This window comes from Protopterus annectens, chromosome 1.part0 (genome assembly GCF_019279795.1).
Source record: "Protopterus annectens isolate FY-2018-M chromosome 1.part0, PAN1.0, whole genome shotgun sequence".
NCBI classification, from domain to species: domain Eukaryota; kingdom Metazoa; phylum Chordata; order Ceratodontiformes; family Protopteridae; genus Protopterus; species Protopterus annectens.
The window spans coordinates 1,961,018,635-1,961,038,411 of record NC_056725.1 but is presented as its reverse complement, the minus strand read 5'-3'; the positions used below and the strand labels follow the sequence as shown (position 1 = coordinate 1,961,038,411).

The window sequence follows — 19,777 nt, the reverse complement described above, 5'->3', positions numbered from 1 at the left end:
CATAACGTTCCATGTTAGTTGTCTTCTTCTCGCCTTCTTTCTTGCTGGATGGGTTCGGAGCCGATCCTCGGCTCCGACTCGGCCACTCTAAAAGCTCGAGAGCTAGTTCCACCGGCTCGAGGCTCCCCTATATCCCACAATGCTAGGCGGTAACTCCTCAGATCTCATTTGAAAGCTAAGGCCAGCAAGAAAATTCCATAAAAGGAACAAAGAAAAACTCCTCTAGGTCTGTCCTGGCTAGGGGGAAGGAGGGTGGGACGCAAGAAAGAAGGCGAGAAGAAGACAACTAAAATGGAACGTTATGGTAGGTACATAACTTCTAAATGTTAAGTTGTCTATCTCGCCTTCATTCTTGCTGGATGGGACCGCATCCCTAGCACCTTGTCCCAGGTGGCCTATCGGAACAGACTCTTGAGTACAGTGGAACCAAAGTTGGCTCGGTCTCTAGTGGCCAAGTCCAACTTATAATGAGAAATGAAGGTATGGGGAGAAGCCCAAGTAGCTGCAGAACAAATCGAATCAATAGGCAGCCTATCTTGGAAAGCTATAGAAGTGGCTAAAGCTCTAGTTGAATGAGCCCTGGGTTTGGATGGCAACTGTTGATGTCTTATCTCATACACAAGGGTAATCAACGAAGTAAGCCATCTAGAAAGAGATACTTTAGAAACTGGAAGGCCCATTCTACCTTCTGCATAAGAAACAAACAGTTGATCAGACTTCCTGAATTGTTTGGTCCTGTCTAAATAATACCTAAGTTGGCGATGAACATCTAAACAGTGTAACTTTTGTTCTGACCTATTAGAATAATTAGGGAAGAAGACAGGAAGCTCAATGGTTTGATTCAAATTTTCCAGTGAAGCTACCTTGGGCAAAAAGGACGGGTTAGTACATAAGGACACCCTATCCTTATGAAACACAAGATAAGGGGGTCGACTACACAGAGCATGGAGTTCAGAGACTCTTCTAGCTGAAGTGATAGCTACTAAAAGAGTGTTTTCCAAGATAGTAACTTTATTGAACATGAAGCCGCAGGTTCAAAGGGGGGAAGAATTAAGGATGTCAGAACCAAGTTGAGATCCCATTGAGGAGGAGGATCCTTGATTGGTGGTTTGAGATGAAAAACTACCTTTAAAAAGGCTTTGCAGAGTTTGTGAGACATAATGGAGGACTCTAAGACTCCAACATGAAAGTTCGATATTGCTGCCAATTGAACCCTAATGGTAGAGGGAGACGAACCTGAGTGGAAAAGTTCGGCTAGAAAGTCTAGAACTGATTGAATGGAAGCAGTGAAAGGATCTATATTCTTTGACTGCGCCCAATAGGAAAAACGTTTCCACTTGTTATGATAAATCTTCCGAGTGGAAGATTTATGAGAGGCTATCAAAATATCTCTAACTGAGCGAGATATTAGAGGAAGCCTGGCTAGAGTTGGAATTGGAGGAACCACACTGTGAGGTTCAGAGAAGGAAGGGAGTGGTGCAACTGACCCGACTGATGGGTCAAGAGGTCTGGAACTGGGTCCAGATGCCAAGGTTGCTCCAACAGATAATGGTGGAGAAACGGGAACCAAACCTGTCGAGGCCAGTAAGGGGCAATAAGGATCATGGAAGCTTTCTGAGTGATGGCTTTCTGTATTAGCTGAGATATTAGTGGGAAGGGAGGAAAAGCATACAGAAGTCCCCGGGGCCAATCGTGTACTAGAGCGTCTCTGCTGGGGTGGCCTGGTTGGGGAAAGAGGGTGAAAAAATCGTCGCATTTGCTGTTTTGGGGAGTAGCGAAACGGTCGCAGTAAAGCCAGCCCCACTTTCGAAAAACTTTCTCCAACACTTAATTCTTCAGAGACTACTCGTGAGGCATGAGAATAGCTCTGCTCAACTTGTCCGCAATCACACTGAACTTCCCGGGAATGTGCGTTGCTAACAGAAACCGCTGAGAAGAAATCGCCCATTGCCACAGTCTGAGTGCCTCTCGACATAGGGGGTAAGATCTGGTTCCGCCTTGTTTGTTGATGTACCACACTACAGACATATTGTCTGTCTGAATTGCTATAGTTCCCTTGGGAAGAGAGTCTTGTAAGGCTTGCAATGCTAGAAGCACTGCTCTCATCTCTAGGACATTTATGTGCAAGTGGCACTCGAAAGGTTGCCACATGCCTTGGACTGTCCTGCCCTGGTAATGCCCCCCCACCCAATCAGGGAGGCGTCCGTTGTCACTGTAGCAACCGGAGGGGAAGGGACGAAAGGTCTCCCTAGGTGGAGCTGGGGAGATGTGATCCACCAAGAGAGATGATTCTTGCATGATTGAGTTATCCGAATAGGATGGGACATTGGAAGTTGTTGGAAAGACCATTGTGTGAAGAGCATCCATTGTAAAATTCTCATATGGAAGCGAGCTAATGGTAGAAGAGGAATGGCCACTACCATAATCCCTAAGACTTTCAGGACCAATCTGGCTTTGACTTTGTTGCTCTGCAAGAGAGGAGAGACCTGTCTGTGTATGTCTGCTATTCTCTGCTCTGTGAGTCTGGCTGACATGTTGACTGTGTCTAGATTTGCGCCTATAAAGGTAATAACACGACAAGGCGACAAGACAGACTTTTCGTAATTTATTGAAATGCCTAGTGCCTGACATGTGTGAAAGGTGTAGTCTCTGGCGAGAACCAAAAGATGCTTGGTGGGGGCTGTAAGGAGCCAGTCGTCTAAATAAGGAAACACCTGGAATCCTTGTCGTCTCAGATGAGAGGCTACCACTGCCATGCATTTGGTAAACACTCGGGGGGCTGCAGTAAGACCAAAGGGCAGGGCTCTGAATTGGAAATGACTGTTTCCCAGCCTGAAGCGGAGGAACCTCCTGGAGCGTCGACTCATTCTGATGTGATAGTACGCGTCCTGGAGATCTATTGAGCACATCCAGTTGTCCTGCCCCAAAAGGGGTAGAATGGACTGCAGCGTGACCATCCGGAACTTTGTTTTCTTGACAAACTTGTTCAAGTTGCTGAGATCCAAAATGGGTCTCCAGTCCCCTGTTTTCTTTGGAACCAAAAAGAATTTGGAGTAGATTCCGGATCCTGTTTGGTCTGCTGGAACTGGTTGAATGGCTCTTTTTGCGAGCAGCTTTGAAATTTCTAATGCTGCTTGCTCCCTTTGACTGGGTGGAATGTCTGGAAGGGATTTTTTGGATTGCTTTGGAATGAAAAGGAATGGGATTCTGTAGCCTTCGGAAATGATAGACTGTACCCACTTGTCTTGAGTTAGGGATAGCCAGGCTTCTGGGTACAGCGATAATCTTCTCCCGACTGCCTCCGAAGGTGGACAGTCGGGCAACACCTCAGGGATGCTAAAAGGGCTTGTCGGAAAAGGATTCTCGACTGCCCTGATTCTGCGGGCCCCCTCTGCCTCTAGGACGGCGTCTACCATTATTGTTCCCCCCTCTGCCTCTAGAGGTGAATCGACTCTGTGCGTCAGGCAAATCTCCCTGAGATTGTTTGCGGAACCACATCTTTCCCCCCTTCTGGCCTTTGGGGTAAGGCCTTGAAGGAGTAGAAAAATGGACTCCGATGGCAGAGAGAGTTTTGCCATCAGTCTCGCACCTCATCAGGGTTTCCTTCACTTGAGGACCAAAGAGGGATGATCCATCAAAGGGGGAATTAGTGAAGGACGCCTTGAAAGGGTCCGCAAAGTTACATAGCCGCATCCAGGCGTGCTGACGCAAGGCTACACCTGTACCTGCCGCTCTACTTGCTCCATCCGCGGCATATGAAAGGAGGCGCATGGAGGAGTTAGTTATAGAATTAAGGGTTGTCAGCTGAGAGCTCATTCTATCCTGAAAACCCGCAGCTATTGGGTCCTTTAACATTTCACTCGCTTCCTTGAGCAAATCCCTCTGAAGATGAGTGAAATGACACAGGTAATTCAGCGATCGCATAGTAAAGGTCGCTGACGAAATCATCCACTTCCCGTACCTGTCCATCGACCTAGACTCCTTGTTAGGAGGATGAACGGGCACCGAAGGATCAGCTAACTCCTTTTTGGTGGCCGCAGCCACCACCATAGCATCAACAGAGACGCCTTTGGTTAAAAATTCCTTGTCCTTGGGGGCAGTGATGAATTTTGATGGTCTCCTGGGGGTGGGTTCCACTGAATCAGGAGCCGCCCAGGCCTTCTTTGCCACCACTTGCATAAGGGGTCAAAGGAGGGACACCCAGGAGGTGGAAGGGCGAGAGCCAAACGCCTCAAGATACACTGATTCATCCTCTGAAGGGTTGAGGGCTGGCCAATTCCCCCTCTGTTTTAAGATTTCGAGGATGTCTGCAAAGGAGACATCTTCAGAGGGGGAATGAAGGGAACCTTCAGAATCCTCTAAATCAGTGTCAGAGGTGACAGACTCAGGGGAGTCAATGTGCTTCCTCTTGCACTGCCTCTTCCTAGGGGGCTCTCCTACAGGGTCAGGAGAGGCCTCGGAAGAGGAGGAGATCCCCACTGGGAAAACTTGAGGAGCTGGCTCTCTACGGTCGGGGATGAGAGAGTGAGTAGAAATCACCGGAGGCACCGTGGAGGGAGGGGCAGAAGGAGCTGACTGTGGAGTTGAACCTGGTTCTAACACGCTCCTCATGACCTCGAAGGCACCCCCGTCAGGTAGAGCTGGAGGTCTCCGCTCCGAAAAGCTGAAAACCTCCCCCGGCACCAACAGTGATGGCTCCGAGGCCGATGTCGGAGCCGAACTCACCAGCGCCGAAGCACCGAGAGGGAGAGCGGGGTCGGACAAGGGTCCGATGCCACTCGCCCCCTCGGAGCCGACGAGGGAAGTCTGGCGCTGAGATTTCTCCAAGGAAGACATCGGAGCAGACGACGGCACCGAAGACAAAGGTATTGGTTCCGACGCCACCACAGTCTCGGGTCCGAGCCGCCCCGGCTCCGAACTCAAAAGAGTCAGAGGAGGAACATTCTGAGTAATGGGAATAGTTCTTGACTGTTGAGTCGGACTTTGAAGCATCTGGGCTAGTGCCTCGGACTTTAGAAGTCGACTCACTACTCTCTGAAGGTCATATCCGATAGTCTGGAAGACCTAGAGGAGTGAGATCTATGGCTCCGTTCAGACAGCAGAGGTGATGCTGGAGCCGAATGATTGGAGCCGATAGATGGAGATCGGGACCTTTTTCTAGATGTCGGTTCCGACAACTTGATCGGAGCCGACTCAGTTACGTCTTCCTTGGCTCCGGCCGGAGCCGAGGAAATAGTAGGGGCAAGTGTTTGAGATTCATCGGCTCCGGCCGGAGCCGATGTTCGAATAGCTTTAGGACCCCCAGAAGACGGCTCAGAGACTGGAGCCGAAGGTCTGGAAGGCTTATAGGGTTTCCCCCGAGGATTTCGTCGAGGGACCCTCAGGCTTCAACAAGCCCCTTAATATCAGTTTGTTTTTTTGCTCCTGCAGGACTCTAGGGCTGAAGCCATGGCAAACAGCACATGAGTCCTGCAGGTGCAAAGGTCCCAGGCAGTACACACAAGAAGTGTGACCGTCTGTCAGAGACATCTTCTGACAGCCCGAGTCACACTTCTTAAAGCCTGAGACCTTTGATTCCTTAGACATGTCTAAGAAGAGAAGTGTAACCACACAAACACACACACACACCGATTACACTTATTAGAAATAATTTAAACTAAATTAAATTAAGTTAAAAGTAATTAGAAAATAAAATCCCTATAAAACACAGTCACTCACTACTAGAAAGGGAGGGACTGGGCCTAAGGCCCAAGGGAAAATGTCTAGTGAGTTTTTGGAAAAAGAGGGAAGTTTACAGGGAATGGGATGGAACTACTCACGTTGTAACTATTTAGAAAAAACTAACTCAAAAAGGGGAAAAAAGCTAAGAAAAACTAGTTTCTTTTCAAAAACTAACCTGAGCCGGTAGGAACGCACCTCGATCGCTGTAGCGGCAAACGAGATCTGAGGAGTTACCGCCTAGCATTGTGGGATATAGGGGAGCCTCAAGCCAGTGGAACTAGCTCTCGAGCTTTTAGAGTGGCCGAGTTGGAGCTGAGGATCGGCTCCGAACCCATCCAGCAAGAATGAAGGCGAGATAGACAACTTAACATCTAATGATTGACACTACTTTGAGCCATCACTAGTGTGTGACCAACCATTTTTTTCCTTAGAGAAGTGAACTGCCAGCAAAATGGGCATTTCCACTGAGTTGTTATATGTATAAATAGTTGGAGGATGCAGGATGCCCACTCCACAAAATACTTTTTCTCTGAGATTTTTTGATTGCAAATACTAAGGTTTCTCTCATTTGTAATGACACTTGTGTAAGGTCATCACAAATGAGTCAATTTTTGTCATGGAGTTATTTCCATCAATGCTAACTAAAATGTTAGCTAATCCCACCATATCATGCTGCATATCAACTGGCTAAATAGTGTGCATATAAAACATAAGCCAGGTGCATATCATTAACAACCTCCAAGGTCACCAAACTTTGGGGGGGGCATTATAAATAGATTAAATGAAGCCCATTTGTTAAATAAATCTCAGCCAAATCAACCAAACAGACTTTGGCAGGATAGTCCCCAAATGAATAAATAAATACCCAGTTAAAAAATTATTTCAGTCTTCTTAAATATTTCATACAATATACAGCATAACTGGAAATTATACAAACATCAGTAATGTGCTACCAGAATATAACTGCTACTCAGCTGAATGATTTTAACATATATTTTGCAGTACACTAAACCACACATAAAAATGTAGAAAAGTGTCTGCTAGCTCCAGTTTTGTCATGGCACCTGGTAATTATCCTAATATGAGGATTAATCTGCAAGTTTACATTATGTCTCACCTGCATACCGTGCTTGCTGAGTATCTATATAAATCTGGACAAGCCTTAAGATATTTTAGGCAACAGTGGCTTGGATCTGGAGAAGAAACTGGCACCTTAATCCCCAAATGAACAGTCTGGTAAGTTACACAGTTTTCAAATCTCTCTGCATGTTCCACTGTTGACCTTGTGGACTTGGATGCTTCATTTAAACAGTTGAGCCAGCCCATGGGGTAGTTTGTTTTCAGCAGAACTTGAAAATGCAGGTAAATTAAATTAAACATGCAATCACATCAGTTGCTACCAGAGTTTCTCTATTTGAATAATAATTTTTCTGCCTTGGATCTACATGTAAAAAATAGAGAAATTCAGAGCAGTATTCATAAACAAGGTCTGCAATCATGTAGGGCAGGTGAGCAGGCCATATCACATATTAAAGTCAGGTATAACCTATGCAGTGGAGTATCAACTTACACACATGTGCAACTGAGGGATTCCAAGTATGTGATTGGTATGCAAATGTGGATCCACAGCTTTGTCCATGATTCACAAACATGTGACTCACAGAGATACTATGGCGGGACAACCAGTGTTACACCTATACAACTGTGATCTAAGTGCACATAAAATAGGATGGATAAACGCAGCGTTACAGTACTGGTGATATCATAAACATGCAAATGTTGAGCAACAAAAGTACAATACATGATATGTCAGTACAGATAACATTTGTTTTATTAAAAAGTCAGACCTGGTGGTGTAGAGGGATGAAGCTCGGACGAAGTGCCAGGTGGCCTGAGTTCAGTTATTGACTTGGACAAGATAGAGCTGGCAGAGAGAAATGGCATGACATCCTGGTTGAATGGGGGAGAAACAGCTACATATTATAGTAACCTTCTAGAGGAAGGGCAAGATATGTAACTTGGGATGGGAGTATGTTTCACTGATCCACTGATGAGTTGGACATGCTACAGTTAAAGAAATCCCAATCACTCAGAGCCACACGCTCCAGGGATCTAAACCATGTCATCACAATAAACAAAACAAGCTGGAGGGATAGGTTCCTGACCCAGAAACTCCCCAGACTCTGGAATAGATTGCCCATACATGTCAAGCAGAGTGCTTCTCTGGCCCTCTTCAAAAGGAACCTTGAAGATTGGATGGGAGAAAGGAAATTCACCCCAGGGATCATGTCAGTTGCCCTGCTAGACAGGGGTCCAGGGAAGTAAATAGAGTGGGAAGAAATAGTCAGGGAATTGTTATGGCTAGGCTTGTATAGGTGCTAGGGCTGATAGCCTAGTACCAACCTATGAACCTACTTACCTATAATATTCATTAAGCTTGTGGATGGGAGCATGTATTTTTGGAAGTGAAAGACATTGTGGCCACAGGCATGATGTGGGTTGTACATCCCCTACCCAAAGGAGGCATTAGGCTAATATACAAAGGTCCTCATAGGATACTGGCAAGGGTACATGTAACCCTTATGGCTGCTTAAATGATGGCTGTTCAAGACAATTTTCACCTTAGCAGATCTGGGAATGATCCCCATCATTAGGAAATTAATGTAATCAAGTCTGATAGTGGAAATCTTGGTTGTCAATACGCAAAAAGTAACAAAATGTAGGATTTGTTTTACTGAAGGTATGAAAAAGTATATCTGAATTTGGAAAACTACAGAGTGAACTATCATAATACAGCCACCCACATCCTGCCACAGCACTGCTACATCATGAAGCTCCCACCTATTAGAGAACCTCAAGCACCATAAATACACCATCATTTACATATTTATAAAATTACCCCATTCTGCTGACATAGCAACACAGCCTTAAATAATTATGAACTGCTCTCTGCCATGATGGCTGAGTAGGAAGCAGGCCTGGTATGCCACCACAAAAGTAATGTATTCTTGTTTTGCTATTGAACTGATCTGCTCTGTTTGGATTGCTTTGATGATATGGGCAGGCTGTGCTTCCTTTGTGTTGTATAGCTTCATTAGTTCATAGGAAGTTACTAGGCTAATGACTCAAGAGCCTATACAAGCCTAGACCATATTACCCAATCATGATTTGTGTATAAGCTACAGAATGTTTACAAACTGCCCCTGTCCAGAAGGGCCATGGGCACCACCCCTAGAGTGAACTTGGAATTCTCCATCCATTGATCCAAATTGTGCTTGAAGAGGGTCAGGTAGGGCCTCTACTTCATATGAAAAGTGATCCTGTTCCATAGCAGGGATAACCTCTGAGACACATATCTGTCTCTCCAACATGTTTTGTTCATGTTGCAGTCCAGATTTAGTTCCTTAGATTGACTGATCCTTCTGCTGTTTGCTTTGTGAATATGTAACAACTCCATCAGGACTGGATTAGAAAATGCCTTATAGGTTAGACATAGATCACGCCTCAGTAGTCAGTAGGAGTCCAATTAAAGGGATAGGGCTTTTAGTATTTCCGTGTAGGACATGTTGTTTATACCTTGAATTTTTTGATAGTTAGGAACCTTTGTGATGACTCCAGTGATGGAAGTGTTTGGTAAGGTAAATGCCAAAGGGACGAATATAGGGGAACTATGACCTGTTTGGATCTTAATGCCATGCCCTTGAGTATAAGTGTTGCCATGTAGAAAGACTTCCTTAACACCATGAACACATGGTGGGTAAAATTTAGGTTACTGTCAGTATGTGTGCCAAGATCACTCATTTTGACTCCACTCTTAAGTGTACATTATTTATGTTGTAATTTCCAGTGGTGTCTGACTTATCAAAGGGTATAATTATGCATTTTTTACATTAAGTTTTAGGCCATGGTTTTTCCACCAGCCATCCATCTCAGCCAGGCTCTTCTGTTGGATGTCTACATCATTTGCGGAAATCAGTGATTGCCCTCAACTTGCAGTCATCAGGAACCTGGTCAGCCAGACAGCTTTTACATTAGCCTTGACACCAGACAAGTATATACCAAATAGGAGGGGACCCAGCACTGAGCCTTGTGGTACACCACTAGTTACTGGTTTCATTCTGGAGCTGGACTCCCCAGTCTTAATGACTTGTATCCTGTCCTGTCCATTAGCCATTTGGCAATTCATCTGGCGACGTATGGATTTATACCCAGTTTAGTCAGTTTGCCTATAATTCCTAAGTTGGGGATTGTATTAAATGCCTTAGCCGGGTCTAGGTGGGCAGTATGCATTGTTTTGTCCTTATCCATTCAAACAAGTTCAGTAGATTGAGCAGGCAAGATCCACTCTTGATGAAGCTGAATTGGGTTGAGTCTAATGTTTGGAGGTTTTCTATATCTTTGCTTATCAGATCCATGATTATTCTTTCCATGTCCTTGCATATGAGACTGGTCAAATTTATGGGTTTATAGTTAGCTGGGTCTGTTGATGGTCCACTATTAAGCAGGGAGTGACTGTTGCCGTTCTCCATTCCCTAGGCACAAAGCCTGTCTGGAGAGTGTGATTGAACTGAGATTAAAGTGGAGCGGATAGTTTATGCTTTAAGCTATTTAAAAGACATCCTGGGGTATTGTCAGAACCCACTGGGGCCATGTTTTTGGCTTTGGAGAGCATGTATACAACCTATTCTTTTGTGATAACTGGGTGTGAAACAAAGGTGGGTATATCCTGGGGGTGACCAGAGATGCACTGAATTTACAGCCGGTAAGTTTAATATATCCTCTGGTTAGGTATACCGGATCCCATCAACGACTAGCTCCTCACATTGTTAGTTATTGCCTTCAAGATTTCTGACATAGTTGGAAAATGCCTTATAGTTATCTTTGGCTTGGGAAGTTATTTTAGCCTTGAAGTTTGCTTTTCAGTACTTGACCAGTCTCCTGATTTGTTTGTTTGTTTAGGTTGATGATGGCGTTGCTACCTTTTTTTGTATGCAATCTCTCTTTGACCTAGACATGATCTTTTTCCTTTTGTTGTACAGTCTATTCATACCAGTGGTCTACCAGGGTGGTTTGTTTTTTGTTTGTCCTAAATGTATTTCAATCTGGTACTGTTGTTTCAATGAAACTGCTTATATGGTTGTAAAGGGCTTTTGCATATCTCTGTGCTTCTGTGTTTTCTGGGTTAGGGAGCTTAGAATTTAGCTAGGCCATCACTTAGTATGAGGTAGTTTACCTTGGAAACATTTTAGAGTCCTGGGATTTTTTTGTCTTCCCTGTAGTAATGTTTCCTACATTGTTAATGAGAGAGAAACAAGAGTGATGTTGACTGAAACTGAGTTTTTCAGTGATTCTATCAACTTTTTATTCCATTGCTCTACATAAAAGTTAACATTCCTGTATAGAAGGTTTAAGAACCAGTTACCTTCCAAATATCATCTTGTCAATTTTTGATAAAGTTGTGACAAGTATTTCTTAGAAGAAAGCGAAGAGGTGATGTATAGACACCTAACAGTACAGCTACTTCAAGCAATCATCCACAGGTTCATAGGTATATACTAGGCTAACAACCACCAGGGTCTTCTTAAGCCTAGCCATGCAACCCAACCCAATTATGTCTCTATGTATCATGGGTGCTTGCTAGGCAGGGGTATGTTAGGAAGTTTATAAAGGTTATGTGTGTGGGGGGGTATGTCAGTTTGGGCATAGTTACTGTCTACCATTGACTATCCAGACATGGGGGCCAGACCTAGTGTGAATTTCCAATGTCCCATCCATTGGTTAAGGTTACACTTAAACAGAGATAGGAATGGACTTTGCTACAAATGGATGGGGAGCCTGTTTTAGAACATGGGAATCATCTTGAATACATATCTGTCTCACCAACATGTCCTATTTATGTCACAAGCAAAATTTAAATCCTTGGACATAGAGGTTCTGATGCTGTTTATTTTGTGGATGTGTAAAAGGTCCATCAGAGCTGTATCCAAGGATACCTTGTATGCCAGGCAGAGATCACTTCAAAGTAATCTGTAGGAGACTAAGTATAGAAATAAGGCTTTAAGGTGATCTGTATAGGACAATGTATTTCTACCCTGACTTCTCCTGGTAAGTAACCTTTGTGGGCATTCTAAGTGTTGTATATGTCTGGTCAGGTAAATGCCACAGAGGGCATTACACTCAATGATGAGTCTGATAAGGGCTGAATAAAGTGGCACTATGACTTCTTTAGACTTCGATGCCATGTCCTTACTTATAAGCTGGACAACATAAAATGATTTTCTTTCTACCTTACCACATGTTGGCCAATGGTCGGGTTACTGTCTACATATGTTCCTGGATTCCTGACTACCAGGTCAACTCTTATAGATGTCTTACCAGTGAAGTAATTAGCCTAGGTGGCCATTTTTCCCAAAAGGCACTATAATGTATTTCTTAACACTGACATTTAATCCATGAGTTTGGTATCACTCGTGTCAGTGTTGGTATTGTCATCTTCTTGTTCTAGATATGGTACATGCACCACATAATCTGGAATGGCTTGTGCAACCATGCAGTTTTTCATTACAGAAGAACATTTTGTGAGCGAAGTCATTTGTTGTGTACTACTGCAATTCTGAAGCATACATCAGGAAATGACAGCAGTGTATAGTGTGCAATGGTGTGTTATGTGTACATGTATGTGCTTTGTAAAAGTAATGTGGTTATGAACTATGCTGCTGACATGATCATATAGTAAAAATATTGTGAATTACAGTGTTATGTAGCTGCACACTATGTTTATGAATTCAGTGGCCTGATCCAGTTTCACACATCATCTTTATTGTTGTAATGACAATGTAAGAAGATGGACTATATATCTTTCAGATGAAAGAAGATGTGAAGAATGTGACTTGACCTCCTTTCTACAGGCCTGGTTAAGAGTGACTGTACTGTGGCTTCTCTAAAAAATGGAGATGAAGCAAGACCACCAAGAATTAATGTCTCAGCCTATTGCTGGTTCTAAACTGCATTCTGTGATTATTAAATATGTGTCTTACAAGGAGAAGGAGCTTATTCTTCACACTGCTTGGACTTTCCTACAATCACTTACCTCTGGTGGAAATTTAGATTTAACAATGATTTTTACAAGTCTGTGATAGAGCAGTGACAGGTTTGATGATTATGAATGCAGTTATCAAATATTAAGAAGATCAAACTCATAAATTTGTACATTGCTCATGTGAAAGTCCTCTTTGCTGATAACATGAAAATATTGTGCAACCAGACAAAGTGACTGCCCACTTGCAGAAATGCAGCCTTATGTTGGAGAAGAGCAGCATGAACTGCAATACCCAAAAAGGGAAAGGGGTATGAAACTACAATCGGCACTATATCATTCCTAGACCCAAGGCAGACCCTATGTCTCCTGTAAAGAATCAGCTTGCTGGAATGTTTTATCACTGGACATTTTGTTTCCACACAGTTTATTTGTAGATTTTTTTTTTATAATGCCTGCTAACTATCACCTCTTTCCTATGTGTTGATCCCATTCATTCTCTCCACTGTAGGGAGTCCTCATTGCAGATGTGAAAGCCAACCAGAGGGAACAATCATTGGGGCAGGCTTGGAGATGTTTGCATCTTGAACACAATTAGCTGGCTGATGTGGCCATCTGCATCAAATTGAGGACCTAATAAGCCCTTCCCACTGCATGTGAGTGCTCCCATCCCCATATTAATAAGGGCTGCTGTCACTTGCTTGGTAACCCAAGCCCTCATCTCCAGTTACAACAGTATTTTCTATGACTGCCAGCCTGATCTTGTATGTGGCAAGACAACTTGTAGACCACAAGTCCCACTCCAGTGTAGGCGAGCCAGTGTTAGTCACTCATTTGTAATTTCACCTTCTTAGCTCTTCTAGTGCCAATGCTACTAATCAAACATGGATCATCTGGCTGGGAGTTAGGGACTTATCCCTGTAAGTCACAGGGATGATCTTTGATCCCTGTACTGGTCTTTTGTGGGCTGGCAGTCTAAGCTTTTTCACTGTTCCTACATTGATACAGTATTTGACTATTCTTTTCTGACTTCTGGTGGTTGGAGGAGCATTTGAAACTTTACTTAGACCTGCTGGCTACCTAATGGTGTTCACTGCAAACATTTAAGATTGAATGATATTATAAAGCTTCTCAGGTAATTTTTGACTTCTGGTAACTAACTTCATTGACCCTGGAATTTGGAGGTGCTACCTTCTCAGTTTTCTAATTTGGTCATATGACACTTTAGTATTTTCTTCCCCTTAACTCTTGTACTGTTTCAGCGTTGCCTTAATGGTAACCCCATGTGTTAGACTGTCTCTTATATGTTAATGTGGTTAGAGTGTAACCCACTGCTGTGATACATGTGGCTGGTTCTACTCTCAGTGTTTGTGCTGTGCTTCTGTGTTCATTAATTTAGCACTCAGTGTATTTATGTATTTATTTTCTTTTGTTTCATATTAACTGTTGATTGTTTTTCTCTGCCTGTCCCATTTTCTTTTCATTTTTTACCACATTGAGCAACCTTGCAGTGTGTACAGCCTGCTGGGGGTATTCAATTGCCATCTTTTGACACTATGTATACCTCTGCCACCTCCTAGAAAGTTTAATTTCTTTTGTGCTGATTAATGTTGTTACTGAGAGCAGGTCTCTCCTTTTGCAATGCGATTATATTATTTATGCACACTCTTTTCCAGTGGCTACACAGGTCTTTCTTTTTGCAGTGTGATTATATTATTTATGCACACTCTTCTCCATTGGCTGCTGGTCTTTCTTTGTGCAGTGTGATTATATTATTTATGCATACTCTTCTCCATTGGCTGCTCTTAATATTTTTAATCTTACTAGATAATTTTCTGACTATGGCTGTCTTTGTGTTATTTAACAGCAGAACAATTTATATGCTTTGAGTCATATGACTGAGAATTATTTATATTTGTGTGGTCTTTTGGGTCATTACATTCTCTGCATTGGTTTGAATGGTCAATTAAAAGTGGAAAAATCTCTTTCCATGACTGAAAATCTGCATATTGCATGGAATTACTATTCTTGACATTTATAGTTTATCTTTTTTATTTGTGTTTATAGGTCTAATAAGGCTGTACAGCATTTCTTTAATCCAGCGACTACCTAGCTATAGCTTATGAAATCTGTTATCTGGATTCCCATTTTATTGACGGTATAGGCCTGCCATTTTTGAGCTTTATATTCAGGGTAGCCTCTTACTCAGTTTACATATGTAATGTGCCTCTTACCTAACCTGCAAATATTAGAATATGAAGACTGTTAGTACCAATGTGGATGACCTCAAGCCACCTATCCAATGATTGTCAGTATTCCTCTAAATAAAATATCATTCTCTTGATTTGTTTATATTCTAAGAGATCCACCTTACCCATGCAGAACTTTAAAAGCTTTCTAGCAATGGCCATCTGCTTAGTCCACAGTATCATGTTCTTCTGGTAAGAGATGGAGGGTTACTGAGCTTATCTGAAAAGGAAAAAACAAAACTTCTGATAAGACTCAAGGCCTGCAAAAACTACAAGCACTGTAGGTGACTCCCTGCTGGGTGAGGAAAATAAATCTATATTTTTTGTCTGTGAGTTGTTTAAACTGATAGAGTTGCTTTCTGTTTTAAGTGGTCCATTTTGTTTTCTGTTTTAATAAATCTGCTTAGCCTACTGTTTTTGTTCTATGTGGCAGATAGACACTTAAATTACCTAGGACGAATATTTCATTTTTTTTCCTCATTGGCTAATTTGTTTCTTGATTGATTCTTAAATATATAGAGACTTTCTGGGTCTTTTTCTTTTCTGATAAGACTCAAGTCCTGCAAAAACTAGAAGCAATGTTGGTGACTGCCTGCTGGCTGTTCTCCCACCCACACTCCATACCTTGATCTGCTTTTTAAACTTTGTGATTTTAAACTGCCCACTCTTACTGTAAATTGAGCTTTATAAACACCTCCCTTTCTATGCTGTTGTTTATATTTTGAATTATTTATTTGCTTTTCATTGTTCTTATTTTGAAAAAAAAAGTGCATTTGCCTCTCCTTGACTGTCCTACTGATTTGCTTGGTCTGAATTAATTTTCTAGTTAGATGTACAATAAAATAGTGTATTTTTTACACTCTTGCAAGCTTTATTTGCGTCTTTACGTTAAGAGGACAGTGGATTTTCCATCTAGTGGAGAGTGGGTGGTAACCTGGTCTGTATAGGTTGGGAAACACACTAGAGATCCCTGCATGTGTTTGTGGGGCATATTAATCATCTTACCTTGTTTTTAGTGCCTTTATAAATTCTGCACAATTAAGTGTATCTTGGTTCATTTCTAAAAAGCAAAGTACTTTTATTGAATAACCTTACTTGTATAAGCTGTTTAACGTACACTACTATTATCCTGAGTTATTTTATTGCCTTTCCTTAAGTTTAAGCTTGTGTGAGGTAACATTTCGCTCCAGACACTCTTTTACTGTGATTTTACATTAGGAGGACTAGGATTATTCGTCAAGTGCAGCAGATGCTTACCTGGTCTGTCTGAGTTGAGAAGCATACAAAAGGGCTGTAAGTCTAGTCATTTTATTGGCCAAAAGGCTCAGTAATCAGTTTTCTGAATTTCCAGTGCTCATATAAATTTGATATATTGGCATGGAGCTGCTCACTGTGCCAGTGCCCTGTACAGATGCAAACATCTGGAAACATTTTTCATTATTCTGTGAAATTTTACTGTGCTAGCTATTTTTTTTTTTTTTTGCACTTCCTTAAAGTTTAAAATTGCATTTTCAAACTGCTGTAAGGGCTGCTTTTCTGCACTGAAACAAATTTTACTTAGTGTTTCTTAATTCGTATTAGGCATCTGTTTGAGGTTCCTTAATACCAGTCATTTTACATTAAGAGGGTCAAAGTCTGTACTCTTGTGGCAGTAGAGAGCTGATTTCACCTATCCGAGCTTAGAATTGCTGGTAGAAAGCTTACTGTGTGCTTACCTGATTGGCCTTAGGACATAGTTAGTATAAAACCTTTTTTCTGATCGTATTTAAGCCTCACATTTGTGAGAAGCTGCTTCTTTTGCAGTGGAAATTATTGGTGCCTTGTATACATGCAATCACAAGAAGTTGAAATTTCCCTATAAAAAAACACCTCAGAACTTTATCTCAGTCCCATGTTACTCACAGGGCAACCAGTTTGCATGGTGAGCAGCATTTACCCATTTAGGTAGGACTATTTAGATCTATCTTACCTTACTATATCATCCAGGACTATTGCTATTCAGCAAGTACCTGGTTTGGTGCTGGGCAGCATCACTGGTTAGGCTAACTGCAGATTATACCAAGTAAGCACCCTTCCCTCATCTAGTTACAAATATCCTCCACTCCTATCCTTTCAAGGACACATTAAAACCTGCAACCATGGATGGGCACTTTCCTAATATCTCTGCATCCATTTTGGTGCCTTATGTACACTAACAATCACTTAATTCTCGAACTGACAAATATAGTCTGTGAGAGATGTAGTTACACATTGACACTGGTGGTTAGACTTCTCACATTCAGACACAAAAAGCAACAAACAGGTTGTCAGTGACTCACAAACATCACTTATGACACCCACAAAGAACCACAAATATAAACCCACATATGTGGAGGTGCTCACATGTAATATACCCAAACCTCAAAGGTCTCTCAGGTGCAGTCCTCAGAAACCCCACATGCACACAAAAAGGTCAATTCCTATCACAACACATAAAACCACATCTCATTGTGTCTCAGCTGCCAAGCCCATAAGGCAAAACCCTTCACAACCCAATATTCTGGTCGGAGAAGACTCCATTATGAGACATGCTGATGTGCCCCTTGCCAGACTGGATAAGGGGAAGGTTACAGTTAGTTGCCTCTCATGGGCCAAGATTCATCAGATCACGCAAGAATTCAGGTTACTTACTCCTAAGTACCAGTGTGCCTCAGTCATAGTCTATGTGAGTGTGAATGTCTTGAGACATACCTCCATGGACTATATGAAGAGAGACATGACTGAGACCTCAGAATGTGTGTCATAGGCAGGAATGAGCCTAGCATTGAGCAGCATTCTACCATCTCCAAGGATGATGCCACAGTACCAACAGAAAATGATCAACTTTAACAATTGCTTTAGCTACCGGTATCATTTCAAAGGGGTCCAGTACTTGTCAACCTGGAAGGATATGGTTGACAGATCACTCTGCTTTGCCAGGGATGGTCCTCACCTGTCACCTCTAAGCTTTTGGACATTAGCCAAAACATTATCTATCCCTATTATTGTCCCTATTATCTATCCCTATTGTGCCTTTTTTAGACATTGCCGAAAAGACAGTTTACTATATCAGTAAGTGTAGAGATTTGTTGTATTTGTACCAGTGTGTCTTATGTCGGCATTGTTACAAGTTTATTTTTAAGACACACCTCATGCTGTGGCTTGTTATAACTAAAAACTGTATTTGTTAAAGTGATCTTTTTATCTATAGTTCTTTATATTCTGCAAGAGTTGCTTTTTGCTATTACTTATCATCAGTTTAAACAATGGTACAAATGGAGTATTGCCTTTACTTAGCACTTCTTAAAACTTGAATAGATAATAGCTCATCACTGTATTTCCGTGCACTGGGGTGGTATAGGACTTTCATCCTTTTTATTATCAGTTAGTTATTATGGTGATGACTGTTTTATGGTGGCATCCATACTACAGTGTATCAAAGAAAAGATGGCAGATTAAAGCCATTACACCACATCTTCAATGGGCTAGTTTGATCTGTGCTGTATCGTTGCACTCAAGCCTGATAAATACTGTGGGAGTTGGCCTTTGAGAAAATTTAAGAGCATTTGCATATCTCAATATGTTAATATAAAATGCTTATTCTCGATGGGTGTTTTTTATTAACTCATCCATGTCTTGCACTGCAAGCTTAGTATTTCCTTTTGGTACCTCCAGGAACCAATGATCCCTTAGTCTTTGACAAAGGAAATTGTCTGTCTTCCTGACACGTATTTGACTAATTCTGATCATGTCACACAAGTACAAGCATAAATTAGTGAAATTTCTTTTTACATATGGGAATAAAAAAAACATCAAAGGAAAATAAGCATTTTTGGGCTGCAAGCCCTACTTACCCCCTCCTGTACTGGGGGATATACTTCCAGATCCCTGATACACATGCACACACATATATACACCTTGAAATAACCTTTCTGAATTCAAAGGCAGCTTTACCATGCTGCTTTTACACAAGGACATGCAGTGTCATGGTGGGCTGTCTCTGTGGCCATACAAGGTCTTAAGAAATCAATTAAATTCAACAAGTTCTTCAGCTGGTAAATGCTGCATAACTTCACCCAGGGACTGAAACTTTCACTTTGACCTTCTATACCTATACAAGTTATGGATCTTTATGAATTTAAACATTCTGCAAGAAAACTGGGTTTAGAAATAATATACTAAATAAGGTAATACCAGCAGGTTTACATGAATGATAAGTACAGAGCATTGAAGTCAAACCAATATCACAGAGTACTGCAAGGTGCCACAGAAGCCCATCAAAATCGCACAGTACTATAATGTCCAAAAGCTTATAACAGCTCGCTGGAATCCAAAATAACTAACTGCCTACTTTCTTCATATATGAGACAATGAAATACAAACTTTTTGGCAGGCTGTTACAGATACTGGGTTGGTAAAAAGATGCAGCTGTAACTCACAGATGTTGTGTCCATTCAGTTAAATCAATCCGTATCTACCGGAATTAAGTTTACTGTCAGGTGAAAGACCTGCAGTTGTAAAAATAAATCAATCTGGAAAAGAAATGGAGATGCTTATTAACAAATTTCTTACCATTGTCAGGTAATGGAAGAGGGGATGTTGAAGAGACCTTTCTATAATGCTTAGCCTTTCCTGGTGCTGTGTCCAACATGGGGCTGCATCCTTTAAGCTCCTGTATCATAGCATGTGCGTGAGTCTCCATGACCTAAAAGGATGTTAAAAATGCAGATCCTTAGTCATGCAACTGGTATAT

The 19,777-nt window shown here is 41.9% G+C and overlaps 1 protein-coding gene across 1 annotated transcript in view; it reads right to left on the bottom strand.

Moving 5' to 3' along the window:
• Nucleotides 1-19,777, bottom strand: part of DCDC2C (doublecortin domain containing 2C) — a 2,319,258-nt gene that overhangs the window by 231,935 nt on the left and 2,067,546 nt on the right. Inside the window, exon 9 of the mRNA XM_044077304.1 lies at nt 19,597-19,729. Coding sequence (XP_043933239.1) covers nt 19,597-19,729 — 133 coding nt within the window. The remainder of the gene's footprint in view (nt 1-19,596; nt 19,730-19,777) is intronic.